The following is a 27,989-nucleotide window of genomic DNA, read 5'->3' as shown; positions in this document are numbered from 1 at the left end:
AGGGGAAAAAGGAAAACATAAATTTCCTTTCCTACATGCCTGCCTTTTAAGGTAATATTTACACATTACTATATTTTCTATAGTTTGAACTTTGGCTTTTTTTGGTCACTTTGAGTTTTGAAAATGTCCCAGTACATCAGAATGTGTGTTCTTCAAAACTGCTAGCTAGCTACTTATGCTCATTAGAATTAGGCGATACACTAATGGCTAAATTTTTGAACCACAGCAATGTAGATATGGAAAGAGTATAAAGGTCAGCCAGGCTGCTACTCACTATGTGAAGAAAAGCTACTATTTGCTTTCGAGGTTTCCAGCTTGCTTCCAATATGATTTAAAATGCTCCAGTAACAGACACTAGGTCATCTATGTGCTAAATATGAGGATCTTCTGTAAATGAATATTTCTTTTCAAACTTGTACTAGGATTTTTACAGAAGTGCCGGGAGTTATTCTGTACCCAGTATTTATAGGTGGCAGATGTAATGCATTTAAAAATCTCCCCAAAGAAGCTATGCTCTGAAGAAGTCTACTACAGAATCCTGCCTCTCGTTGACAACGTGCAATCTAGCAGCAGAGATTTATGGAGACATAACGTAAAGAAAAATATATGATTTGCATCCAAACAATCTATTTTATCAGTCACCTGGAACTCTTTCTTCAAATAAAAGGGAGAGACTAATTCAGTGGTTTGCCATCCTATTGCCTGGTAGACTCATTGAGAGGGCTTTTAAAAATAGGCTGATATTTGGATCCATCTCCTGAGAACCTGATTCAGTTGGTTTGGGCTAGTCTTTTTTTTTTTTATTTTATTTATTTATTTATTTATTTATTTATTTATTTATTTATTTATTTTTAAATCTAACCTGACATTGCAAGTGAAGAAGAGCTAACGAAACGCATCAATCCCATCATTTTATGTAAAACTAGTGTTTGAATTAGGCAGAAACCCTAATTCCAGCCTTCCTTCAGTCCTGAATCTATCTGGAAATTGTTTTCACATTTCTGGTCTGTGATCAGGGGTCTTTAGGTTTCCTGTGAGAAAGGCAAAGGGAAAATAAAATGCCTTCAATATTTTCTTTTTTCAATCCTTAAATTCATACACTATCTCCAAATAGTAAAGTAGTCAGAAGTGACCTTACTCAGGTTGCCTTCTACCCTGTGTGCCTGCCTCTGCCCCAGATGATCCATAGCTCTTGTTCGCTCTGCTTTCTGCTGGCCGGGCTCCCCCAGTGTGAAGTCGCCTTGGGAAACATGTCTTGGAGTTGGACCACATCCTACCATTGAAGTTCATGTCAGTGGAGGTTCCGTTTGAAGCCCTGTAACAGGATATATCCCATGGTTAGATGCACATTGTTTCTGGCAGCTTCCTTTAGAGAGGGACAGGTTTTGTTAAGGCATAAAGAATCCCTGGGTTCAGTTCACAGTTCATATGAATGGGACCTTGTGGTGGAATGCTTAAATGTGAAGCTATAAGTAACAAAAATTGTTTTGAGGCCTCTCTCTACCAGTCTGTTTTTCTCTTCTTTCTCCTTTTGTTCAGCCTCCACTCCCTCAACCCCTTCTGCCTGCCTCTCCCCTCCCTCTTGCTCCCGCTCTTCCATTATGGATGAGGTCATTATGATTTGGAGCCAAGAGAAGTGCATTCTGTAACCTTAAATCTCCATTCTCCTTTTTTTTTTTTTTTTTTAGAAGATGGCTATACTTTATAGTTGGAGGACAGCTTGCTTAATTGGGATGTTTTAGAATGCAAATATGAGCTTGCTGGAGGAATCTTGTCCATTTGTGAACAGGGACACACTTATTATTCTCACTTATTTCACATGTATAATGGTTTCCACGTCCATTATGGGATGTGAAAAATGGTCTAAGTTTGATTAGGTTATTGGACACTTGATTGGCTTTTCCACAACCTGTACTTTGGACAGCCAACTCATCCCCTGATGTCCCCGGAAGTAGTGTAAAACTGGTGGGAGAGAAATCAGGCTAGACTCCTTTCCCGACAGCAAGGTGGGGTGCAAGAATCTCTTGAAGAAAGGGTTTACTAATATAAGCTGTATTATAAAACCGTAATGGAGAAGAAGGGTATCTGGGGGAAGGAGAAAGTGATACAGAAGGTAAGAAGATGTCAACTCTAAGGGATGACCTTACTTATTATCCCAAGACCATGTGCTGTTGTGGGGGCAGCAGATGTTTAATGGTCAGAAAATTTGGGCATCAATTCTGCTCCCGTGTGATCTTAGGCAAACCACTTCCCTCTTCTGGGCCACAGTATCTTCACCTAAAAAAATGGGCCACAGCACCAAAGTTCTGCAGTTCTGAGACTTCCTTCCAGGAGAGGAGATGTTTCCCTAGATCTGATTCTTGGAAGTAAATTTGAACTCCCTCATCTAGGCCTTTCACAGCAAAGGGCGCTGACTTCCTCTGCCTTTTACTTACGTGGGACTGTGGGTGAATTTGGAGCCACTCTGAGTCTCATGCTTCTCTCTGTAATAGGAGTGGAGGAAGACTACTGTTCTCAGGGTTGTGGTGAGCATTAGGTTGAGAATGTGTGCTCTGATGATGCCAACTGAACCATGAAATACAGGAAAATTGGAACCATGTCCTTGGCCAGGTACCCTTCACCACAGGTTTCTTGAGGGAAGTATGTGACTGGGGACAATGACACCTGTCTCCCAAAATGTACTTTTCCACTCGTGGCTTTGGCTCTACAGGACCATGTGGTGAATTTCTTTTGTCTAAGATAGGGCAGCCTAAAATCCGGAATCAGGGCCTTGTTCAGGAGAAAGTGAGCACAGAGAACGCTGCCAGGGATACGTAGAGCATCCCTAGGAACACTGCTGCCTCTGTGGGAGCAAGGTCTTAACCCTTTGCTCACCTGGGCAAAAAATTTGCTTCCCTAGCCTAATAAAATGTCTGCCTCTGGCCAGTTCCTGCTATTGTTCCTCCCCTGGAAGGGTGGGGGTTTTTGGCTCCTTCCTTTTGAGAGTACAGAGAAAACAACATGAAGGAATATAACTTTTGAAGAGCTATCTAGCAAAACAAGTAAATTTGAAGATGCTTATGCCCTGAGACTAACAATTCCACTCTTTGATGTATCTTCAAAGCAAATGGTCCCTTTAAACTTCATGGCACAAATAGAAAGTCATTATAATTGTAGGTACTCTGAGTGCATTGCTTGCAGAGGATGGATGCCTTCAGTAGGCCCCAGCAGGCCATCCTGAGTCCTGACAGAGACTTTATCTTAGCACATCAGTGACGCATTTGCACCAGTTTGCAAAACAAACCCAGAAAAACTCTTAGATGTGTGCACCAGGAGACATAAGCAAGAATGTTTGTGGAGGCATTGTATATAAGAGAGAAAAAAAAGAGCTAAATATCAACAAGGAATGGATAAAGTGACAAATCGTGTTGTGGAAAGGCGTGAACTAGAACTAATGCATCAATATGGATCCCTTTTTCCAACAATGTTGATTAAAACAGCCAGTTGCACCCTAACCAGTTTGGCTCAGTGGATAGAGCGTCGGCCTGCGGACTGAAGGGTCCCAGGTTTGATTCCAGTCAAGGGCATGTACCTTGGAGGGGGTGTGCAAGAGGCAGCTGATCGATGTTTCTCTCTCATCGATGTTTCTAACTCTCTATCCCTCCCCCTTCCTCTCTGTAAAAAATCAATAAAACATATTAAAAAAAAAAGAACTTGCAAAGGGAACCGGAAAAACACCATAAAAAATAAAATAAAACAGCCAGTTGCAAAAGTACACATATAGTACTTTAGGGATACTTATGTAAATATTAAAATATATAGAAATACATGGAATGATAGATGCCAAGTGGAAAACACAAGGGGGAATATGTTGACATTGCCAATATTTTCTTTCTTAAGCTGCCTAGTAGATATATGAATACATGTTGGTTATGCATATACTTTATTATATTTTAAATATCTTTTAGGAAATTTTAAAATATTAAAACTTAAAGCTATGAGAGAGTAGTCCAAGATGAGGCTGGAGAGCTAGGTGGGGGTCAGATGGTAGGGTGCCTCAGAGGCCATTTAAAAGTTTGACTTTCATTTGAGGGCAAAGGGGAGCTACTGAAAGGTCTGAGGTGTGGGAGGGATGCCATTAGGTGACCCTTCAGCAACCGACTCCTGCTGCAGTGCAGATGCTGGGTGTGTGGGAGGGAGAGAGGAGCAGGCGGAGCAGGGGGCTTTGCTGCCGTCCTAGCTCCAGGGCACTTCCTCCATGGAACACCATTTCCTCTTGCTTCCCGGAAGCTCTTCCTTCCCTGTTCTCTCTCTGCCTCTCTGGCCAAGCCCCTTCGCCTCCATCTACAATTCCTCTTCCTCCTCCAGCCCCTTACATGTTGCTGTTTTCAAGACTGTTTTTCTTAACCCTCTTTTCTAGTTTTAGGCCTATGTCCTGATCTCATTTATATCCCAGCTTTCAGCTACCACCTTTATGCTCATGATTCCCAAATTTATTTCTTCAGCTCGGTCCTTTTTCTCAGCTCCAAACTGCCTACTGGACATTTCTTCTCTACTGGATTCATTCTCCCTTCCAAATGTGCCTTTTCCTCCTGTTTTTGGGATATTGATGAACCATATTGCTGTCTATCCAGTTATCTGATCCAGAAAACTGGGTATTATTCTAGACTGCTCCGTCTCTGCCACCTTTCCTGTTTATTTTGCTTTCATGTTGGAACGAAGGGTAAGGCTTAGGTGCTTTGTGCCACGATGTACGTGCTGTGACGTATCTAGAAATGCTCGATTCCCACCTTGCTGATCACTTTGCTCCCCCCTCTTCAGACGATTGGGATGACTTCACCACCATCCTGATCTGGCTCCTGTTGGCTGTTCCACCCTCATCTGCTGCTGTGTTTCTCTCCTACACTCTGTGCGGCAGCTACCCCAACCCCCTGAGACCCCCGAACGTACTGTATTGTTTCAGCTCCGTGCCCTGGTGTGTGGTGTTCCTTCTGCTTGGAATGCCTTTCCTTACTGTGCTAGCTAGTGAACTCTTGAATTTTTTGTTCTTTTAAACTAGTCTATTTTCCCACTGGTCTGCCTGTGCCCTCATTGCTAGTTTACGTGCCTGCTTACTAGTATTTCCAATAGTATCCGAGCTCCCGAGGCACAGAGAGAGCCTGTTCAGTTTTGTATCTTCAAACCCTGACGCGTGGTAGATGCCCTACAAGTGTGTTTAGGGTTGTCCCACCCGGCAAACTCCCCCTTTCTTTTCTGCCCCGTGCAGGGATTGTTTGGGGTTAGTTGCGTGTTACTGAAACAAATATTCCAGAGAAAAGAATATATGGCAAACTTTCAGAAGAGAGATTCTGTTTGCTGTTTTGGCTTTTTTTTTTTTTTACTTTGTGTAAAACAACTCTGGAAGGAAGTACTTATATGGAGAAATTTTAAATAAAAGTTGCAATGTTCTCCGTCCTGGCCCCTAAACCTTGCAGCACTGTCGTCTTCATCATCTCTTAAATTGTTTTGCCAATCTTCAAGGTTTTACTCTTATTGCCTTTGCTCATCTCCCAAACATCTATAAGTTTCCTTAATGCTTTAATAAGATAACGTTAATCTCTAAACTCTTACCCCATTCCTATTCTCCTTTTCATCATTTAAAAAAGAGCTATTTCTGTTTGGTGCTTATCTTCTCACTCAGCCCACTGGAATCTGACTTTAGGCTTTGCCACTAACAAAAAGCTTTCCTTCAAAGATCTCTAGCGACTTCCAGCTTGCCAGTCCAACTGTGTCTCTTTAGCTGTAAGGCCACCTCTTCCCTCTGCAGTTTTGGACACTACAGTATTGATTTCTTCCTTCTTAAAATGTTTTCCCACTCTTAGCTTCTGTGTCACGGCACTCTCATAACTTGTCTTTCTCTGACTATGGCATTTCATTGGAAGAGGGGGGGGAGAGTCTTACCTTGGGCATATATAGTCACTACTTTATCAATTTATATTTATTCAACAGATATTTACTGAGTGACAACCAAGTACCAGGCACTGGATATGTAGTGGAGAGCAAATCAGATATGGTCTAATTTTCTGAAGTCCAGAGTTTTAACCTTATATTTGTTACCTATTTGCTGTGTAACAGATGACCACAAACTTCGTGGTTTCAAACAACACACATTTATTATCTCACAGTTTTTATGGATCAGGCATCTGGGCATGGCTTCAGGGTCTCACACAGGCTGCAGTTGGGGTGTCTGGCCAGGGCAGGGTCTCATCTGCAGCCTCGGCTGGGCAGGGACCTGCTTCCAAGCTCATTTTGGTTGGGCGGGATTCATTTCCTTGTGGACTGTTGCTCTGAGGGCCTCGGTTCCCTGCTGGTGGTTGGCCAGAGGCTACCCTCAGGTCCTTGACATGTGAGCCTCTGTATAGGGCAGCTTGTTTCATCAGAGCCAGCAAGGAAGAGAACTAATAAGAGAGTTGCCTAGCGTGATGGAGGTGATGACCTTACGTGATATATTCATGGAAATGACATCCTATTACTTTCATTGTGTTCTAATGGTTAGAAGTGAGTCGTAGATTCCTCCCCCCCCCCGCCCCCGCCCCCCCCCGCCCCCGTCCCCCTACTCAGGAGGAGGAGATCACTTGGGGCAACAATACCAGGAAGCACAGACGCACTGGGCGCACCTTAGAGGCCACCTGTCCCAAGCCTGGTATTGTTCCCCGCCCCCCTTCCCGCAAAACTCCAGGCACCTCAATTTCTACTGCTCTCAAATGGAACTCACTACTCTCCCCTTGCCCCAAACCTGTTTCTCATCCTGTCTTCCTGTCCCGGTCAGTAGCCCCATAGGCATCCAGTCATTTAGTCTAGAAACCCAGATATCATTTCACACCTCCTCCCGAGAGCTAATGGTGTGCTGGGCTGTGTGGAGCCTTTCATGTCATTCTCTGCTTTCCGTTCATGCTGACATGGCTTTCAGTCAGGTCTCGCTTTGGCCTGGGCCATTGTATTAGCTTTCTTTTTTTTTTAAATTAAAGATATTTTATTGATTTTTACAGGAGGAAGGGAGAGGGATAGAGAATTAGAAACATTGGTGAGAGAGAAACATCAATCAGCTGCCTCCAGCACACGCCCTACTGAGGGATGTGCCCGCAACCAAGGTACATGCCCTTGACTGGAATCGAACCTGGGACCCTTGAGTCTGCAGGCCGATGCTCTATCCACTGAGCCAAACCGGTTAGGGCTGTATTAGCTTTCTAACTGCTTCTCTGCCTCGTTCTCTTCTCATCAATTCTTCTTTTCCTGACCACCAGAATCACTTTCATCAGTCCCTCTGTTCGAAACGCTTTGTGCCTCCCAGCCGCCTATGGCATAAAGGCCTAATTTCTGAGTTTGCTACTCAACCTTTTACAATCTGGCCTCAACTCTTCCATTTGCCCACCACTCTCTGCCGTTGCCCTTATGCCCCAGGCACACTGGGCCACTTGGTGCTCCCTGAGCCCATCCCTGCCTGTGTGTGCCTCTGCATTTGGTCCTAGTTACTTCTTCCTGTATTCCCTTTTCCTTCCTTCCTCCTTCATATACTTCCAAACCTATCTGAAAACCCCCTCTTCCGGGAAGCCTTCCCCAGTGTCCCCTGCGGGCTGAGGCCTCACTCAGAATGAATCGGTGGCACCTGCGTGCTGTCTGTCGTAGCACGCTGCTTGCACCGCTGTCCCAGACTGCTGTTTTGCAGTGGGCTGCTCAGGTGCCCCTCTCTCTTAAAATGCTAAAGGGAAGGGTCTGGGTTTTACTCTTCTTTGGATCCAAAGTGCCAGCCTCCAGCGCAGTGAGTCACAATCTTGGCTGCGTGTTGGGATCACTTGGGGAGCTTCAAACGTCACTGATGCCTGGAATCCACCCCAAAGGTGATGCTGTGATTGGTCTCAGGTGTAGCCTGATGTTGGCATTTTTAAAAGTGCTCTGATTGCCCGGCTGTGTGCTCGGTGGCTGAGCTTCCCCTATGAACCAGGGCGTCTCCATTCGATTCCCAGTCAGGGCACATGCCTGGGTGGTGGGCTCGATTCCCAGTGTGGGGTGTGCAGGAGGCAACCGATCAATGATTCTCTCTCGTCATTGATGTTTCTATCTCTTTCTCCCTTTCCCTTCCTTTCTCTGAAATCAATAAAAATATATATTAGAGAAAATAATGGTGAGGGCCTTCGGTGGCGGGGGTTGGGGAGGCCGGGCAGACTGGAGCAGGCTGGAAGAGGTTATTGGGGGGAAAAGGAGGCCCTATGCAAAACTTTCAACAATAGAGATAAAAAAACAAAAACAAACAAAAAAGGCGCTGTGATTCTAACATGTAGGTAACATTGAAAACCTCTACTTCTAGCTGAAGAAATCAAGACTAGGAGAAGGAAAGGATGAGACTATGCTAAACATTTAATGAATAGGAAGCCTTAAAACAAGTGAAAACTGAGTTTTTAAAAATCATACACACAAACTCACTTCAAACAGTTTATCACATAGCTAAGAAATCAAAATGATTTCTAAATGAGTGGACAATAAAATGGGGAAATACATATTTTTGTGGTAATGAGGGAAATCAGAAATGTAAAAGAGAATAAAATCTCAAAATCCAACACTTACTCATGGACCTGGACAGCAGTGCGGTGATGGTGGGGGAGAGGAGTGGGTGGAGGTAGAAAAGGGCAGAGGGGGGATAAATGGTGATGAGAAAAAAAATCCAACACTTTAATTTTTGTACATATGAAGTAAGCAATGAAATGAAATAATGACACAACAGGAATAACTAGCATTTCCCTTTTCGTTGAGCACTAAAGTATATGTTGTATGTTGTGTGTTTGTGTCAGAGGTATAACTTACTTGCATGTTATTCAGATTTCCTTCTTTATTTTCTAGGAATATTTTGAAAACAATTGCCCTGGGTCAGATATTGTCCTTGTGTATATGTGGAACGGCCATCACCAGCCAGTATTTGGCAGAAAAATACGAAGTGAATACCCCCATGCTTCAGAGCTTTATCAACTATTGCTTGCTGTTTCTAGTTTATACAGTGATGCTGGCATTTCAATCAGGTATGCCAAGTGTGGGAATTAACTTTTTCAGTGACCTATCTTCATTAAAAAACGTGGCTTTTAGGTATTTAAAAAATGAAACATGAGGCAAAAGTAAGAACAGGAAAAACTATTGCTGCCTTTATAAAAGTCATTAGAAAAGTATGACACCTCTGAATTCTGTGAAAGTACTGATTAGAGATTCATGCATCATCTCTGGCATTGTTGATTAAAATAAGTAGCACCAAACTGCAACAGTACAAATTGTCAGAAAAATTAAATGTGTAAATATTATTACAAGTTAGGTTGATAAGGTTAAGAGACAATATTAAAAACACTTAAAGTCAAGAACCTCACTCTTCAAAGGCTGTATATGCAGCCAAGTGGAAATGCTAAATGGAGCATCGATTGCATGTAGGTCAAATCTATGTTATGAGAGAAACAAAGACAGGGAATTGGGAAAGAATTAACATCTTTATCACTGACTGGTTAAGTTGTCTTAGAATCATTACAGAATTATCATTTCTCACTAGCTACACACACACAAAAAAGGAAAAAACTAGGTTCTGACAAACATTTTTGTGCCAGACATAATTTTAATTGCTTAGCTCATCTAGGTTTGGTATAAACTCATTGAAGACTCCCAACAAGTCAAATGAGTATTATTACTATCCCCACCTTACAGATGATCAAACTGAGGCAGGTAGTACTTACATAACTTGCTCTAAGTCATATAGGTGGTAACTGGTGAGCCAGGATTCCAACCTAGGTAGGCCCCGCAGCCCCCCCCCCGCCCCCCCCCCCCCGGGGCCCATGCTCTTACCACCAATCTGTATTAGGGACTCCTAGTCATGCTAAGAAGATTCTTCTCACAAGAAAAGAGCACGTTACTATAAAATAAATTAAGTGAGATTGAATTTAGGGATGTGAGGACAATGGGTAACTCAACCACATCAATTGGGCGGTTGCAATACTTCTATTTTCATCGTATTTAAAACACAATAAAAGTACCATAATAAAAGCAGATTTGCTAATCCTCTTTTTTAAAAAAATTAAATATTTTAAAAATTGATTTGAGAGAGAGAGAGAGAGAGAGAGAGAGAGAGAGAGAAACATTGATGTGAGAGAGAAATATAGGCTGGCTGCCTCCTGCACACCCCCTATTGGGGATTGAGCCTGCAACCTGGGCGACCTTTTAGTGCATAGGACAACACTTAACCAACTGAGCCACACTGGCCAGGCTGCTAACCCTCTTTTAATATGAACCTTAAAGCATCAATAGTTTTCCTATGTGTCAGGATAAAAAACGTTCTTTGAAAGAAAATAGAAACCAGTGGTAGGAGTGGGGAAACCATCTGAAGGGTAATGCACCAAATTTGGGAAGAGCTTTAGGAGTTGGAAATAGAACTGGTATTAGTACATGGCTAGTAGGGACTTTGCTCTTCTCTGTAAGCACTGGCCTTTAGTAAATTCGTGTGATTCATAAACACAGCAATACGGTCTCCCAAAGGGATGGTTGTTAGGTCCCTTCCGTACCATTTCGTGTCGAGGAAGACTGACTGTGCTTTCAGGATTTTCTTGTAAATTGGTTTTAATGATAATTACCTGGCTGTGAGTCTCACTACCTTTATTTCTTTGTAGGTTATCTTATAAGAAGCCTTCTAATCTATGTTCCAACTCTGTGTCCTGTGATGCTAGATTCTCCAAAGAAGTGAATCATAGTTAACTTGAATAATAGAATTTGGTGAATAAAAGGTGTTTCTTCACTGGTGCCACTAAATCCTTTTTTCCAAACTTATAACTGACGTACTTTTCTCTTGAAAGCACATTTTTTTTAAATTTTATTTTTTTGAAAGCACATCTCTTTTAAAATAATGACCAAGGCAGAGTTTCCTTTGAAGAAGCCCATGAATGGAGGTTCCATAGCCAATGAATTAATAAGAAAACATTGCATTTCCTAGGATAATCGGTAGCTTGTCAGGAATGGCAACATCCAAACCTGTTTTACATATTAGATTTCTGTCACAAAGAGGAAGGGAATTTAACCACTTTTCTCTACTTACTGTCTCTCTGGTGTTTTCATTGAACATTTGGTCTGTGATGACACCTTAGCTGGGTCTCATATTAGAAAAATTTGATTCTGCTGAACTGTTGTAGGAATTTGTAGGAACTATTGTACGCATTAGGAGGGACCACTTCCAAAATACACAGTAAATATAAATAAACATGCACGGCTTCATTTTCAAGGAACATGTACTAACCCAGATGTCTTTCAACCAGGCCCTGATAGCCTTTTACACATCTTGAAAAGAAAGTGGTGGAAGTACATCCTGCTGGGCCTAGCAGACGTGGAAGCGAATTACCTGATTGTCAAAGCGTACCAGTACACAACTCTCACCAGCGTCCAGGTGAGAGGGCGTTCTCTGACCAATTTGGCTTGTATAGTTTTAAGAGAAGAATCTGAACTCGTATGTGTTAACCTAACTCGTATGCGTTAACCTCATTTTGTGGCGAACCTGTTCACTCGAAGAAAACCTAAACACAGGTGGTTGCTATCTGTTTTCAAAGGAGCATATGTGCTAGTGAGTAAGCAGCTGGGAATTAGGGAACATGTACATGAGTTAATGAGTTCCCAAACTGCAAATGCTGTAGCATATTAGAACAGTGTCTTCCCAAATAAGCATAAATATTTAGTTGGCAACCGATGCTGTGATGTTGACGAGAGCTCTGTATACGTTGCTCACACGGCATATAAAGTGGCTGTACATTTGTGCTATAGAAAAGTGGGAGGTTTGCAAGTAGGTATTCAAACAAAGGAGCAATTGGAAGGAATCTGCTAGACATCTTGGTAGAGATGGTAGCCAAAGGCAAAGCTTATATCCTTATTTGTTTATTAGGTTTTTGCTTGATTGAAAGAAATAGGTTCCTATATAGCAGGATTTTTCAGCCGATGGAGTTGAGTCAGACCCATTCAGTTGCCTTTTTTAAAATTGAATTTATTGGGTGTCTGTGAATCTAATGAACAGAATAAACTGGCAAAGAAAATAAAAACAGAGGCATGGATACATGGAACAGACTGACTGCTGTCAGAGAGGAGGAGGATGGGGGGCTGGATGAAAGAAGGTGAAGGGATTAAGCAAAAAAACATATGGGAAAGGGAGTGGGAGTAGGTAGAGGTGAGCAAAGGGGGCTTAAATGGGGATGGAAAGGGACTTTGCTTTGGGTGATGGGTGCATGATGCAGTTGTTGTAATGTTAGGAAACTATGGGAAGTATCATAACACTGAGTCACCAGTACTAACAACAAAATGTTTTATAAATGGAGGTGAAAGTGAGATAGACGCCATTGCCAGGTTTAGACTTCACCGTTTAATGAATTTATAACTTTCTGATGCATTGTTCTTCTCACTATGTAAAACAGAGATGTTTTATTTGATCTCCAAATTTTAGGAATGTAGAAAAATTGAAGTGAGATTAGACTTACTTCATTTGGAAAACATAAGGACAGATGGAAACTCAGTATTTTTCCAATGTGAATATACATTAAGTGCTATTATTACCAGAATGCTCTCTTTTCTGTCACATGGTGCTAAGCACGGTCTACAGCAGACCTCTTGGTTTTTGACTGGCATGAGTTTCAAAGTCCCGATAGGAAATATTTGTTGTCAGACATTATAGGAGGTACATAGAAAAACCCAGAATTTCATAAAAATTAAAACCGGAAGTTAGTTTCCTAGAGGGTGAAGTTCATCACAAATAGTATTAACTGTGCTTTAAACAATGGGCAGGGAGAATGTAGAAAATAGCATTTTCTAGTCACATCTACCCTCATAATCTCACACGTAATTCAATTAATTGACTACAATTTCCAGAAACTTTGATCTCTGACTAATAATAATTAGAAGATTTGAGTTGGTGCAAGGTCTAAACACAAAGGTGTGTTAAAACACTTGCACTGGGGTTTTTGTGACTGAAGTTCATGCCTTACCAGTATACTACCCAAAATGTCTTGTAGCCTCTTAGAAAAAACTAAGCATTTGGTTGTCAAAAGTTACTTAGGGCTCCAGCAAGGGGTATATTTTTATTTTCTTTATTTTTTCCCCCATCACCATTTATTTATTTTTTATTTTTTTAAATATATTTTTATTGTTTTCAGAGAGGAAGGGAGAAGGAGAGAGAGAAACATCAATGATGAAAGAGAATCATTGATTGGCCACTTCTTGCACGCCTCACACTGGGGATTGAGCCTGCAACCCTGGCATGTGCCCTGACCAGGAATCGAACCGTGACCTTCTGGTTCATAGATTGATGATCAACCACTGAACCTTGCTGGCAGGGCTAACTCAATGTTATACTTATGCCTTCCCTGCCCCTCATGATCTTACTTAGTACCATGCTTACTATGGCTGCACAATAATTTATAAAAATTAAATTAAAATAGGGGGACTCTTGGAACTGAAAGCATCAGAGTCACCAAGAATACATTTTGAAAAGGAGGTTCAATGTAGATAAATAGCTGGATGTGATAGATATAAGATAAGAAGTCCTGGAGTTGGGAGGGATTTGTGAGGAGATCATTTGGTCTGACCTCTTCATGTCATATTTTGGCTTAGAGGGTGACTGGTTGTAACTCACACAGTTGGTTGGGGGCCCGGGGAGTCTGGAACTCTTACCATGACCTAGGCAGTTCCCTTTATATGGCCACTGATTGCCCACTAAAATTGTTAAAAATAGAGCGAATTTAAGTTTGATTTTAAGATAAGATTCAAGGACAGGGAATCTCCTGTGAGAATTTTTAGAGCGACTTTTTCTTTTTTGCTTAAGGAATGTAGTTGAGACTTTAAGTCATTACGGCCAGATTCTGCTGTGTCTTCTGGGACAGGCTATTATCATTTGCATCGTTTGAGGCTTTGTTATTCAGGCAGGCTCGATAAAGCACTTAGGAGATTAGAGTTCTGCAGCTGGAATAAATAACAAGGCAAGGCGCCCATTCCTGCACAGGCATCTGACTCCAGGAATGACACTGCAGTGAAAGACGATTAGCTAGCAACTGTAGGCAGGATCTAACAGGCTGCTGCTGGAGATTTAGGGGCCTGCCTTGTCCCAGATTAGAAAGACATAGAGAAAATCCAGGACAAGGTTAAAAACAAGAAGATATGCAAAAAACAGCAGATTGAAGAATATTATAAGGACTATCTTTTATCCTTGAATTTTCGAAATGTGTGAAGAACTGAGTGAATGAAATCTCTATTTTTTCCTTGATCTTACAAGTAATTTTGGATTTGCTATCATTTTGCCACTCTTAATCCCCCTGCTTTTCAGACTGGCAATAGTAGGGTGTAGCAAATATTTTCTGGACCCAGGATCAACAGGTGATGACAAGCAAGAGTATTTGCTCTGAGCAGGTGTTTGTCTGACAAAATGGGGTTGGACTCTGTCAGGGAGATGGTGTCTTCTTGCTTTCTCATAGTGACCAGTACTTTTTCGTAACTCTTACTCCAACGGCAGAAATATCTGGCTGTGTGATTATTTATGCCACGTCTGTCTAGCCCTGTGTATGCTACTGAGGGCAGGACTGGGGGGTCTCTTTTTCTCTACATTCCAGCTTCTCTCAGTGTTTTCCATGCTGAAATATTTGTTGACTGAGTGAATGGGTACATGCAGGTAGGAAAGTTTGCTTATTGAGTTTAAGGATAACGCAGGAGGGAGTGTAGAGGTAATTTGCACAGGCTCTTGGGCAGAATTCCTGAACTGAGCAACTATCTCCCAGACTTTTGTTTGTTTGTTAATCCTCACATGAGGGTATTTTTTCCATTGATTTTTAGAGAGAGGGGAGGAAAGGGAGGGAGGGGAGATAGAAATACAGGGAAACATCAATCTGAGAGAAACACATTGATTGGTTGCCTTCCATACGTGCCCCGACCAACCCACCAGGGACTAGGGATTGAACCCTCAACACAGGTAGGTGCCCTTGACTGGGAATTGAACCTGCAACCCTTTGGTCCATAGGCCAATGTCGTAACCACAGAGCTGGCCAGGGCTATATCTCTTTGACTTTTATTTATTTATTTATTTATTTATTTATTATTATTACTAGAGGCCCAGTACACAAAAATTTGTGCAGTCGGGAGGGTCCCTCAGCCCAGCCTGTGCCCTCTCGCAGTCTGGGACCCCTCTGGGGATGACCACCTGCTGGCTTAGGCCCGCTCCCCAGGGATCGGGCCTAAGCTGGCAGTCAGAGATCCCTCTGGCAGCCCAGGAGCCCTCGGGGGATGTCCATTTGCCAGCGGGGAGCAGGCCTAAGCTGCAGTCGGACATTCTTAGCGCTGCTGAGGAGGTGGGAGAGGCTCCCACCACCACTGCTGTACTGGCAGCCATCAGCCTGGCTTGTGGCTGAGCAGAACTCCCCCTGTGGGAGCACACTAACCACCAGGGGGCAACTCCTGCATTAAGCGTCTGGCCCCTGGTGGTCAGTGTGTGTCATAGTGACCAGTGATTCCCAGTCGCTCTGCTGTTAGGGTCAATTTTCATATTACCCTTTTATTATATAGGATAGAGGCCTGGTGCGTGGGTGGAGGCCAGCTGGTTTGCCCTGAAGGGTGTCCCAGATCAGGGTGGGGGTCCCGCTGGGGTGCCTGGCCAGCCTGGGTGAGGGGCTGAGGGCCGCTTTTAGACCGGCCACACCCCCTTCAGGGTGGGGGTCCCCACTGGGATGCCTGGCCAGCCTGGGTGAGTGGCTGATGGCTGTTTGCAGGCTGGCCAAGCCCCCCAGCAGGGACCCTCACCCCATGAGGGTGTGGCCATCCTGGGTGAGGGGCTGATGGCTGTTTGAAGGCTGGCCACAGTCCCTTCAGGATAGGGGTCCCCACTGGGGTGCCTGGCCAGCCTGGGTGTGGGGCTGATGGCTGTTTGCAGGCTGGCCAAGCCCCCCAGCGGGGACCCTCACCCCATGAGGGTATGGCCATCCTGGGTGAAGGGCTGATGGCTGTTTGCAGGCTGGCCAAGCCCCCCAGCGGGGACCCTCACCCCATGAGGGTATGGCCATCCTGGGTGAGTGGCTGATGGCTGTTTGCAGGCTGGCCATGGCCCCCAGCCACCCAAGCTCCCAGTGGAGGCTGGCTGGAAGCAGGTATCTGGGATTTATTTAGCTTCTATAATTGAAACTTTGTTGCCTTTTGCAGAGGCCACAGCCGGCCAGAGCAGGCGGGAAGTTTGGCTTCCTCCATCTCAGGGGCAACCAAGCCTCCTGCTTGCTTCAGCTCATGGCCGCTGGCCGCCATCTTGGTTGGGTTAATTTGCATATAGCTGCTCTGATTGGCTGGTGGGCGTGGCTTGGGCGTAGCAAAGGTACGGTCAATTAGCGTCTTTGTCTTTTTTTTTTTTTTAACTATATTTTATTGATTTTTTACAGAGAGGAAGGGAGAGAGATAGAGAGTTAGAAACATCAATGAGAGAGAAACATCGATCAGCTGCCTCCTGCACATCTCCTACTGGGGATGTGCCCACAACCCAGGTACATGCCCTTGACCGGAATCGAACCCAGGACCCTTGAGTCCGCAGGCCGACGCTCTATCCACTGAGCCAAACTGGTTTCGGCAGCGTCTTTGTCTTTTATTAGTGTAGATTATTATTATTATTTTTAAATGGCATTATGGCAGACAGAACTCAAAGCGCACTATATATTGTATTTTCTTTCCTTCTTTCTTTTTTTTGTAAATACATTTTTATTGATTTCAGAGAGGAAGGGAGAGGGAGAGAGAGATAGAAACATCAATGATGAGAGAGAATCATCGATCGACTGCCTCCTGCATTCCCCACACTGGGGATCAAACCTGCAACCCGGGTATGTGCCCTGACCGGGAATCAAACCGTGATCTCCTGGTTCATGGTCAATACTCAACCACTGAGCCATGCCAGCAGAGCATAATTGTTAACTTTTATTATTACTTAATCACCTACCTCTTAGCTAATGAGAGGTGTTTTAAGCTGTCTGTTTCTCCTTCCATGCAGCTTTTGGATTGCTTTGGAATTCCCGTGTTGATGGCTCTCTCCTGGTTCATCCTTTATGCAAGATACAAAGTGATCCATTTCGTTGCCGTGGCTATCTGTCTGCTGGGCGTAGGAACTATGGTTGGTGCAGACATATTAGCAAAGAGGAGTGACAATTCAGGTAAGACTGTGACTTCTTTCTGGTTCAGTCCCAGAGAAAAGTTTTGCTTAGGTTTTCACTTTTATTTTTTAAACACACAGTACAATGCTGGAAACATGCCCTGGTTAACTATCTTTTCAATTTTATTTTCAGATTTACTTGCTTCTGGTATAGTGACCATTTCCACAAAGCACTCTTTAGTTCTTGTTCCTTTTTGTCACAATGGTTTTGTTTCATTTCCTGAAATAAATTTCTTTATATATTTGCAATCTTCTTTTGGTCCATACATTTGGATTAGTTATTAGAAATATACTGTAGATTCTTTTTTAAAAAAAATCAAATAGAGACTTTGTGTCTACTCTGTTGATGAAAATACTTTGATATTCTTTGGGTCAAGGTTCAGACAATTGATGGTGTAAATCTCAATAAGGTCTATGAGTTCACCCAACCTACAAGTGCCTTCAATATCTCCATTAAGAGAGAAATGACCTCGTTTACCTACCTTCCTTCCTTATCCTTTTAAATTAATTCCCTTCAATAGATTCCATTAATTTCTCATGTCATAGAATGATTTTCTGAGACCTTACATTAAGGCATATACCACTGTCTTCCAGTCTGTTAGTCTCTTGAGCAGTCACAATATGAAAAATCATAGCAGAATTGTGCTAGAAAGTAAGAAGATCAAGAGTCTTTAAACATCTAGAAATCAGGGTTTCTCCTTCCTTAAAATCTTAATCTTAAGTGAACACTAGCCACATAAACTCCTAGGAGCAAGCTAAAGAGGTTTTCCTATTGATAATTGTTCCTTTTGTGGCTTGTCTTTCTGTAGGCAGTGATGTACTGATTGGTGACATCTTCGTCCTTGTTGGGGCGTCCCTCTATGCCATTTCTAATGTGTGTGAAGAGTACATTGTGAAGAAGCTGAGCAGGCAGGAGTTTCTGGGAATGCTGGGCTTATTTGGAACAATCATCAGTGGCATACAGCTGTAAGTCTAAAATTTTCCTTAAAAACAAAATAAGCAAATATGTCATAGGTTATTACTTCCCAACTACTAATATTCATTGTTTACTTGGCCCAAACTCACATTTAAAATCAGTAACTTGCAATAATGAACAACATAAACCGATGAACAAAAATAGAACCAGAGACAGAAGCATCGAACAGACTGTCCAACCTATGAGGAGATCAACCAAAGGACTTATAGGCATGCACGTGAGCCTAACCAATGGACACAGACAGTAGGAGGGTGAGGGCATGTGCTTGGGGATGGGAGCAACCGGGGAGAAAAAGGAGACTCATGTAATACTTTAAACAATAAAGAATTTAAATTAAAAAAATAAAATAAAACCAGTAATTTGCTACCTATATATTAGAGGATTTTTGAAATGTTAAGAATTATGTCTCATTTTCTTATACATGTGGTAGAGGCAGTACCAGTAAAGAGTCTCTTATCAATTATTTCCAGAAAATATTAACTTCCTATCCAAAGGGAAAACACAATGTCATATTTTTCTCCTATAGCTGACTACTACTGAAGAGTGCTTTAAGACAGTCAGATATGTTTATGGGTCTTTTTGGTTTTATTCTTTGTCATTTAAAAGAATATTTTTATTGATTTCAGAGAGAAAGGGAGAGGGAGAGGGAGAGGGAGAGAGAGAGAGAGAGAGAGAGAGAGAGAGAGAGAGAGAAACATCAATGATGAGAGAGAATCATTGATCGACTGTCTCCTGCATGCCCCACATTGGGGATCAAGCCTGCAACTCGGGCATATGTCCTGACCGGGAATCGGACCGTGACCTCCTGGTTCATAGGTCGACGCTCAACCACTGAGTCACGCCGGCTGGGCTCTTCTTTGTCATTTTTTATAAAAAAGATAGTTATTTTATACTCTAAGAAAAATTCAAAAGTCAACATAATTCCTCACCTTATTTGAAGTATAGCAACTAAGTGCTTATACAATAGTGGAAACTAGTGTGTGCACCTCTCTGTGACCTCTTGTTTTAACCTTAGATTGCTTATGGAATATAAGAATATTGCCAGCATTCATTGGGACTGGAAAATTGGTATGTACATAAATGATCATTCTTTTTAGTCAGTTTTAGTATCCTTTCCTCTGACAAAGACACACATCAAGAAATAAATACTTCATTTTAATAATATTTAGGCATTTTTGTAAAATCACAGAGTAATTCAATACCCAGGATAGTGGTTTGCATTGAGTTTTCTCTGAGAACTGGTAAATGAACCTCCATAGAAGTTAATTTTTAATCTTTACCTTCAGGAATAGCCTTTCTTTACCAGGAATTCTGAACAAGAGAGACCTTTGTCACATGAGCTTTCAATTACTAGATCTGTATCTCCAGTCTTCAGACTTTTTGTGAAGGTTGTCTGCTTGATCATTCAACACCCTGTTGGACTTTTTATTTTTATTTTTATTGATTTCAGAGAGGAAGGGAGAGGGAGAGAGAGAGATAGAAACATCAATGATGAGAGAGAACCATCGGTCAGCTGCCTCCTGGAGGCCCCCCCACTGGGGATCAAGTCTACAACCCGGGCATGTGCCCTTGACTGGAATCGAACCTGGGACCCTTCAGTCTGCAGGCTGATGCTCTATCCACTGAGCAAAACCAGCCAGGGCCCCTGTTGGATTTTTGAAGTCCTTTATCTACATCACATCTTGCTGTTCTTTTCTTTCTTTCTTTTTTTTTTTTTTTTTGAGGGTGTTGTGCGTATCGTTTGCAATGCTGTTATTAACAAGGGGCTTTGTAGATAGTATGTTATAGGACCAGCAGTTTTAAATGGTTGCCAGGCCTAAAGCACGTTGACTTCTGATTTCCTTCATGTTTTCACAGCCCTGCTGTTCGTGGCATTTGCCCTCTGTATGTTCTGCCTGTACAGCTTCATGCCACTGGTGATCAAAGTTACCAGTGCCACCTCAGTGAACCTGGGCATCCTGACATCTGACCTCTACAGCCTTTTCTTTGGGCTCTTTCTCTTTGGCTATACGGTAAGTAAATAGAAACCAGGTTCACATAAGAACACTTTGTTTCATCCAAAAGAAGTAGTAGGTTTTTTTTTAAGACGTTAGACCCAAAAGTAAAACCTTCTTACCCTCTTGGCAAAAATGTCATTGCACAGTCCTCACTCCCTTTGTTACTGCTTCCAAGTTGGAAAATTGGCCCAAATAAGAATTGCTTTTCTAGGTTTTTCTAAAAGGTGAAATGCAATGAATTTCCTCTTCAGTATGGCCCATAACACCATTGCATGGAAATGCTAACGCATGTCGCCTGGTGATAAGCAAGGAATCCCAGAGCCTCTGTTGACTCAGAGAGACCATCTCAGGTTGGGCATTCTGAGCTTTCCCCCCTCCAGATTTATTGAGATATAATTGACAAGTGTATGAATTTAAGTTTTACAACGTGTTGATTTGATACACTTACATATGCAAAGCCCTACGACACAGATAGAGTCTGTGGTACCCGGTGGAAGGGAAGGAGGTCATTGTATCATCATGCATGCAGTGATGGTAATTTTATATCTGGAAGGGACCTTAAAGGTAATTCAGTTTAGTGGGTTTTTCAGACTTTTTCTGTCTCCGAAGCCTCACAGCATTCCAATGTGTAACCTGCTCCCAGTAGGAACAGCTCTTGTGACATGTAGTAATTCTCAAAAAGAGTGGGGTGGGAGGGAGTGATCAGTGTCTTCAAGGGAAACAGGAGAGCAAAGATAGTATCTCCAGAGAGTCTGCTTCACCTTCCCTCGAAAATTACAGAATGAATGATTTTATTTTAGAAGTGAGGAGACAAAGCCTTATCAGTCTTATAGTGCAGTCTTCTATTGACTGCACTTTTTTCTCTATTGTATTAATAAGATGTGCATCTCAAGCTTATGTATTTATCAAGGTAAAGTCTCATGCATTAGAAAGAACCAAATAGGGAGATTTTTTTTTCTGTACTTCACAGCTAATTTAAAAACTCTCTGGACAGCAGTTCTCATACTTTTTGATATCAGGATCCTTTTAAAATGCTTAAAAATTAAGAATTGCAGGTCACTTACTTCTATATTTATCATATTAGAATTTAAAACTGAGATACTTAAACAGTATTTATTAACTCATTAAGAAAATAAAAAACATATGTTAGCATAAAACATTTTTTAAAAAAACCTATATTGCCCAAAATAAAAAAAATGAGTAAAAATGGTATCGATTTACATTTAAAAAATCTCTTTAATGTGTGGCTTAATGGAAAATAGCTGCAATTCCATATCTGGTTCTTTATTCTGCCTTGTGATATCACATGTCATGTAGTCTCTGGAACATTCCATTGTGCACTTCTAAGAGAATGAAGGTGAAAAAGGCAAATAGCATGTTGGTATAATTATAAAAAGAGTTTTGACCTGACAGACTTTGACCTTCAAGAGTCTTTGGACCACATTTTGAGAACTGCTGCCTTAGAGATCCGTCTTTCCTTGCATACCTTCAGTGAATGCTTCTGGACCTGTTTGCTGTCTTTGCAACAAATAGTTAGGGTGAACAAATAGTTGGGGTGTTGGCTGTCAACTGGTAATTTTAGTTTCAGCAGGGAATAGCAACTGCATTTCTTAGTCTTTGTACAATTTTGTATCCAGGCAGAAATCTTTGGCACTGATTTTACACTATGCCCAGGAATTGGCTATGAATTCACACTGCCTAGTTCAGTGGATTCTCAGAAATTTCTACTTAAGGAGTGTAAACTATTTTGCCTTGCCAGGTACATGTGACAGGAATCAGCTGTTATCTTTGCAAACTTGCTGGTTAAGGTATTCCTGAACTAAGACTAAAAGAGTATTTTTAGGTTTTTTTTTTTGTTTTTTTTTTTAGTAGTAGCATTAAACAGTAAAAAATTTTCAAACTGAATCAGAGTGACCCTGACAGGCTTAGATTTCTCTTCCTATGAGAGTGAGTTGTTCTGTGGTGCTGAGCTTGCATTTCACAGAGCCACCACTAGAAGACGATGGTGTTTCTATTCTGCAGGTCAAGGCCAGTTGTTGGCTACCGTGCCCAAAGAAAGCCCGAGTTCAACAGTGTAACTAATGGCCCTGCTCACGTGTGCCTTTTTAAAAAATTTTTTTATTTTATTGTTTAAAGTATTACAAATAGTAGTACATATGTCTCCTTTTTTTTCCCCATTGACCTTCCCCCAGCCTCTCCTACCTTTGGGCACATGCCCTTACCGCCCCCCACCCCCCTCGCCGCCACGCCTCCCCCGCCCCGTGTCTTGTGTCCATTGGTTATGCTTATATGCATGCATTCAAGTCCTTTGGTTGATCTCTTACCCCTACCCCCACAACACTCCCTAGCCTTCTCGCTATAAACATACTGATTTAGCTTTAGTAGTTTAACTTTAACTGTCCCTCATAAGTAAAATAATGTTCAAGCAGGAAGTAAGGTTAAAGAAATAAAAGCTTAGAGGTAAAAGTACCTGTGTCACTGCCAAACTGTTGGAAGCTCCCTTAATGTAAATATTTGCTTTTTAACTGCTCTAACTGTAATATGTGAAAGTCCTTCTGTGTGCCATTTTTTTCGGCCACGTGACTTTAAACTATTCTCAAAATTGGACACTACAAATTGTAAATTCCTTTCTAGCTGTTTTGCTTTTTGTTTCCTTGACTCTGCATGCCTAGCAGTTCACTCTTGAATCAGATCAGATTTCGTCGCTCTTGGTCAAAGGTCATTTCAAGACAGAGCAAAGAGCGGGTCTTCTGTGATTTTCAGAGTCAGTTACAGAGGTGGAAAACCAAACATGGAGAAGCAAAAGAAGAGCATAAAGAAGATACCTAGCATTTTAAAAATATTTTTTAAAGACAGAATCGTAAGTCCAGTGTACCTCCAATTATTAAAATTGTAGTATCTAAATTAACTGGCTCTGACTTTTTGAAAGACAGTTGAAAAAGAGGTTTAAAATTTTCTGCACTCGCCTGTGTCAGACTCTGCCTCCTTTGGAATTGATCTTGAGTAAATACCTATTGAACAGAGTATCCACAGAAGCTTCCTGTATAGATCCAGACACAAGGGTAGAATTTTAAAAAGAGGAAAAAGTTAAGAGTGTCTAATTCAGGAGACTTACCTCATTTCTTCTCAGTCTCTCCCTTCTAATAAAGGTGCCTTGATTTAATCACCTGTCTTTTTAAGAAGGACAAGATGCTTTTTCTTCTAAATATTTAAAACCACCAAACCAAACAAGACATGTTTTGAATAACTTATGTAGGTTTTCCCTCAGTAACTGAACATTTTATAGGAGAGCATGATTAACTTTCATAATACCAACCTAAAAAGTTCAGGGTACTCTAAATAGCTTTAACTTTTTCTTCCTCTAATCTTCTCTGGATCTTTCCCCCCAGCCCCAATAAACATTATTAAACACCAGCTATGTATAGGGTACTGTGCTGCATAGTGGATCCAAGAATTAAAGGCAATGGTAGGAAATGAGTTGGGTTGCTCAGCTTGACATTCACACTGGCTTTGCATCACCACTGGATCCAGTGAAGGCTTTTCTGCCCCAGGGAGGGCTGTGGCTCTTTCATTCCTTAAGCCAGTGATGGCGAACCTATGACACGCATGTCAGAGGTGACACACGAACTCATTTTTTTGGTTGATTTTTCTTGGTTAAATGGCATTTAAAGATATAAAATAAATATCAAAAATATAAATCTTTGTTTTACTCTGGTTGCAAAGATCAAAAAATTTCTATATGTGACACGGCACCAGAGTTAAGTTAGGGTTTTTCAAAATGCTGACACACCGAGCTCAAAAGGTTCGCCATCACTGCCTTAAGCAGTTCTAAAGGTTGAAGGTTAAGAGGTAATTGAGCATCACCCTTGAGCCAATGGTGACCCACGGAAGCCCCCAGCTGGAGATGACCAGAAATCTACCTAATACTCATTCCAAAATCTATTTAGTTTTTTCTTCTACCTTTGAGAGTGTATCTTGCTTTTTCTTCTGTCTCTCATCTTTCTCTTCTCCTTTCCCAACCCACTCTGTTTTGTTACTGTTTTTCTTTGTTATCTCCCGATTAGAACTGTTTTAATGGGCACACTATGGAATCTAAGCTAATTTAAAAATATTTATTGGCTTGACTAAAGTAGCACCCCCTATTTTTAATTTACAATCAGGTTAGCAGGGCCACTTATAAATTGTGTTTGCTTGTTCCAAAGAAAAAAACATGATCCTGGGCATTTAATTACACATTCATTATGCTGTATAGTTTCCTTAATTTTTATTACATCCTTCTTGGCCAGTCTTTCCTTATTCTCTTTCTGTGTTTTATTTTTCATGCTGTTAAAAACAAATACGAATTTCCTTACACTTGAACTTTTGAATGGATCCTTAATTGAAATAAAAACAAATATGCAGAGTACTTATTAATTTAATTAATTTATTTTTGTTCATCTTCACCCGAGGATATTTTTTCCATTGAATTTTTAGAGAGAGTGGGAAGGAGGTAGGGAGGTGGGGGAGAGAGAGAAGGAGAGAGAGAAACATCGATGTGAGAGAGACACATCGATTTGTTGCCTCCTGCATGCGCCCCCCCAGGACCAGGGATCGAACCTGCAACCTAGATACATGCCCTTGACCGGGAATCGAACCTACAACCTTTTTTGATGTACAGGATGGTGCTTCAACCAAGTTAGCACCCGGCCAGGGCTGGGCACCCACATTTTATCTGAGATCCTGTGCTCCTCTGTTTCATACCAAATATTGTAAGCTGTGCCTTGGGTCTGAATTGGACTCTCTCATGGTATCCACTCACCTTTCATTCTCTTAATTAAGTGGGACTAGTTGTGCAGTGGGGTGCGGCCAGGTTGTCACAGAAAAGGGCAAAAGTTCCATTTCCTAGAGCTGTAGGTAGCCAGGTGGCTGATGTGCCAGGGGACGTTGTCAGAGACCCGGCGTTTACCAGCACACACACACACACACACACACACACACACACACTCACACACACACTCACACACACACACTCACACACACTCACACACACACACACTCACACACACTCACACACACACACTCACACACACTCACACACACTCACACACACACACTCACACACACTCACACACACTCACACACACACACACTCACACACACACTCTCACACACACACACACACACTCACACACACACACTCACACACACACACACACACACACACGAGGGTTTTGGCAAAAGGCAGCTGCAAAGCTGTGTGTGTGAGGGAGCATAATCCTCAGCTGTTCTTCTCTCCCCCTAGTTTTCGGGGCTCTACATCCTGTCTTTCGCCGTCATCATGGTGGGCTTTATTCTGTACTGCTCCACCCCCACGCGCACGGCGGAGCCGGCCGAGAGCAGCGTGCCCCCCGTCACCAGCATCGGCATCGACAACCTGGGCCTGAAGCTGGAGGAGAACCTCCCGGAGACCCACTCCGCATTCCTGTAGCTGGAGAAGAAGGGGCGCCGTCCCCCCGAGGCCTCCTGGGAAACGGGGAGCTGCCACTGGGACAAAGCAGAGCCCGCTGACTGCCGAGTGGAAACCTGGGGAATGATCAGACTGAGAGCAAACACTCGGAGCATCGGATTGGATCCACCGGTTAGATTTTACAAAGGGATGTCCCACAAGTAGAAATACCAAGATGAAGCAGAAGCCAAGGCGAGGACTGTGTTTCTGTGTGTGAGGGCCAACACTGTTAGTGTCAGGAGACAGGGTGTGGGCCCCATTCTGGGGTCTGGGAGGCACAGGTGGGCGAGCAGGATGGGGCAGAACCCACACATGAGCCAGCCTCAGAACTGGGCTGTCGAGGCTGGGCTGGTGGGCAGGAGCAGGGGCGGCCCAGGGCAGTTTGGGAGTGGGCTTCCTCTCGGTTTTGTCCTTCTGAGGCAGCCATTGTCCACAAGCCCCAGCTGAGGTCTGGGGACTGCTTGCACACGGCAGGAAAGTGGGTGGGGCAGCACCGGAGAATCCTGAGACACAGTGAGCGCCACAGAAGCTTTGGAGTGGAGTGCCGTAAACCCAGGGACCCTCTCTTCTTGGTTAAAGAGGATGCTACCCCACTTCTTACAACTATTTACGCTCCGTGAGATTTTTATGATCCTTCTTCAATGAAAGTGTTCATAGGCAGCATCGTTATGATACCAACTACCAGTGTGCAACTTTACAGAAACTGCATGTAAGCTTTTTTTGGATAAAAATATAATAAAAGAAATTGAGGATAAGTGTTCATATTATTAAAAGATTTCTGATTTCATGGAAATACACCCGCTGTGGTTTTTTTTTTTTATTAACCAGTTTCCCTTGTTGGTTTTATTTCATTTAAAAAATATTTTTATGGATTTCAGAGAGGAAAGGAGAGAGAGAGAGAGACAGAAACATCAATGATGAAAGAGTATCATTGATCGGTTGCCTCCTGCACGTCCCACACTGGGGATTGAGCCCGCAACCTGGGCATGTGCCCTGACGGGGCATGGAACCGTGACCTCTTGGTTCTTCGGTCGATCCTCAACCACTGAGCCATGCCGGCCGAGCTCCCTCGTTGATTTTAAATGTCTTAATAGACTCAAGACTTCTTCACATCCAACTTTTCAGAATCATGTCTTCTGTAAGGTAAAATAATCCTATGTCTTTGGAACTATGCTGGGATGAAAGGAAATTCAGAGTGAGCTCACAGATAATTTGCTGGAATAAGTATTTTAAAATTATTTTAATTTCTTTTTTAGAGTGAAATATCTCTCATTCTCTGAAGCCTGTTAAAACTGATGTTTGGTTTTCACCTCCTACCAATAACAACTATCAATAAGTGAAAAAAGTTATGTTAAAATGTTGGGCACTTTGGGGATACAATACTTTCAGTTTGTACACACTGATTATTTCTTAAAATACCTCACTTAAGAATAAACCTGTGTATATAAAGGGATGGTGATGACTCAGGGGCTCTCAGGTGGCAACATCCCAGATGTCTGCCAGGCTGAGTTCAAATTTCATCTCTTCTATGGAGCCTCTCCCAGGCCCCCCGGGTGGGGGCTCCTGGGCGCTTGTTCAGATCCTCCTTGTAGCTCCTGTTGAAGTGCTTGCTGGGTACCTGCCCCTCCTCACCACAGGCTGAGCTCTTCCAGGTCAACCACAGACTTTTTTCATCTTTCTGGTCCGACGGTTGTCTCATGTGTTCTGTGTTTATTAAATGAACTTTGTCTCTGGTCCCAGTTCAGAACATTTAAAGGGAAATAGACCTAAAGGAAGGCCTTATATGCAGGTACATGATGGTAGTAAGTTATTCTACCCCGCTCTGCTCTTTCCATCACCCGCCTTGATTCTAGTGTTGCCCCTTAACCACTCCCTCCGGAGCTGGGCAAAGTAGTTCCACTCCGGGTGTCCTGAGTTAAAACTCAGAACTCAGTGTACCAGAGCAGCAACACTGCAAATCACATTCAGCAGCTAAACAACAGGGACTGCGAGCCTGTGCATCCCGTTTAAATAAGTGTGTGGAGGCTGGGAGTTGGCTGAGCCAGCCTGGGCAACGTGGTCTTCAACATCTGGCGTAACGCACGCTTTTGAAACTCAGCACGTTCTTAAGTGGAGAACCTCCTGTAAGTTCTTTTTCAGCCCATTGGAACAGTATTCAGTTTTCAAGAATTTTGTAGCTATTGATGCCATTAAAGAAGCCCGCTGAATAGTATAATAGTTGCTAGATTGTTCCCTAGTGTTGTATAGAGGTAATAAATTGTGTAATTGGACTGCGGTAACACTAAGAAGAGAGGGCTTGGCTGCTGCCATTTTCGCTACTCGCATTTTGAAGCGAGGTTCTCTCTTGTGGACAGG

General features: G+C 42.5%; 1 protein-coding gene across 3 annotated transcripts in view; it reads left to right on the top strand.

Moving 5' to 3' along the window:
• Positions 1-26,429, top strand: part of SLC35F2 (solute carrier family 35 member F2) — a 47,588-nt gene extending 21,159 nt beyond the window's left edge. Inside the window, exons 2-8 of one of the 3 annotated variants that reach the window (XM_014445961.2) lie at positions 8,855-9,029; positions 11,289-11,416; positions 17,018-17,177; positions 17,986-18,142; positions 19,168-19,220; positions 20,010-20,164; positions 25,431-26,429. In XM_014445961.2, the coding sequence (XP_014301447.1) occupies positions 8,855-9,029; positions 11,289-11,416; positions 17,018-17,177; positions 17,986-18,142; positions 19,168-19,220; positions 20,010-20,164; positions 25,431-25,616 (1,014 nt within the window). In that variant the 3' untranslated portion in view covers positions 25,617-26,429. Of the gene's footprint in view, positions 1-8,832; positions 9,030-11,288; positions 11,417-17,017; positions 17,178-17,985; positions 18,143-19,167; positions 19,221-20,009; positions 20,165-25,430 lie in introns of all 3 variants that reach the window. The other 2 variants (XM_023744840.1, XM_023744841.1) reach the window with 2 other exon arrangements.
• Positions 26,430-27,989: the final 1,560 nt, after the last annotated feature.

The sequence above is a fragment of the Myotis lucifugus genome, unplaced genomic scaffold (assembly GCF_000147115.1).
Source record: "Myotis lucifugus unplaced genomic scaffold, Myoluc2.0 scaffold_491, whole genome shotgun sequence".
Taxonomy (NCBI): Eukaryota; Metazoa; Chordata; class Mammalia; order Chiroptera; family Vespertilionidae; genus Myotis; species Myotis lucifugus.
The sequence above is the reverse complement of the archived record's forward strand: the minus strand, read 5'-3'. Positions and strand labels throughout refer to the sequence as shown.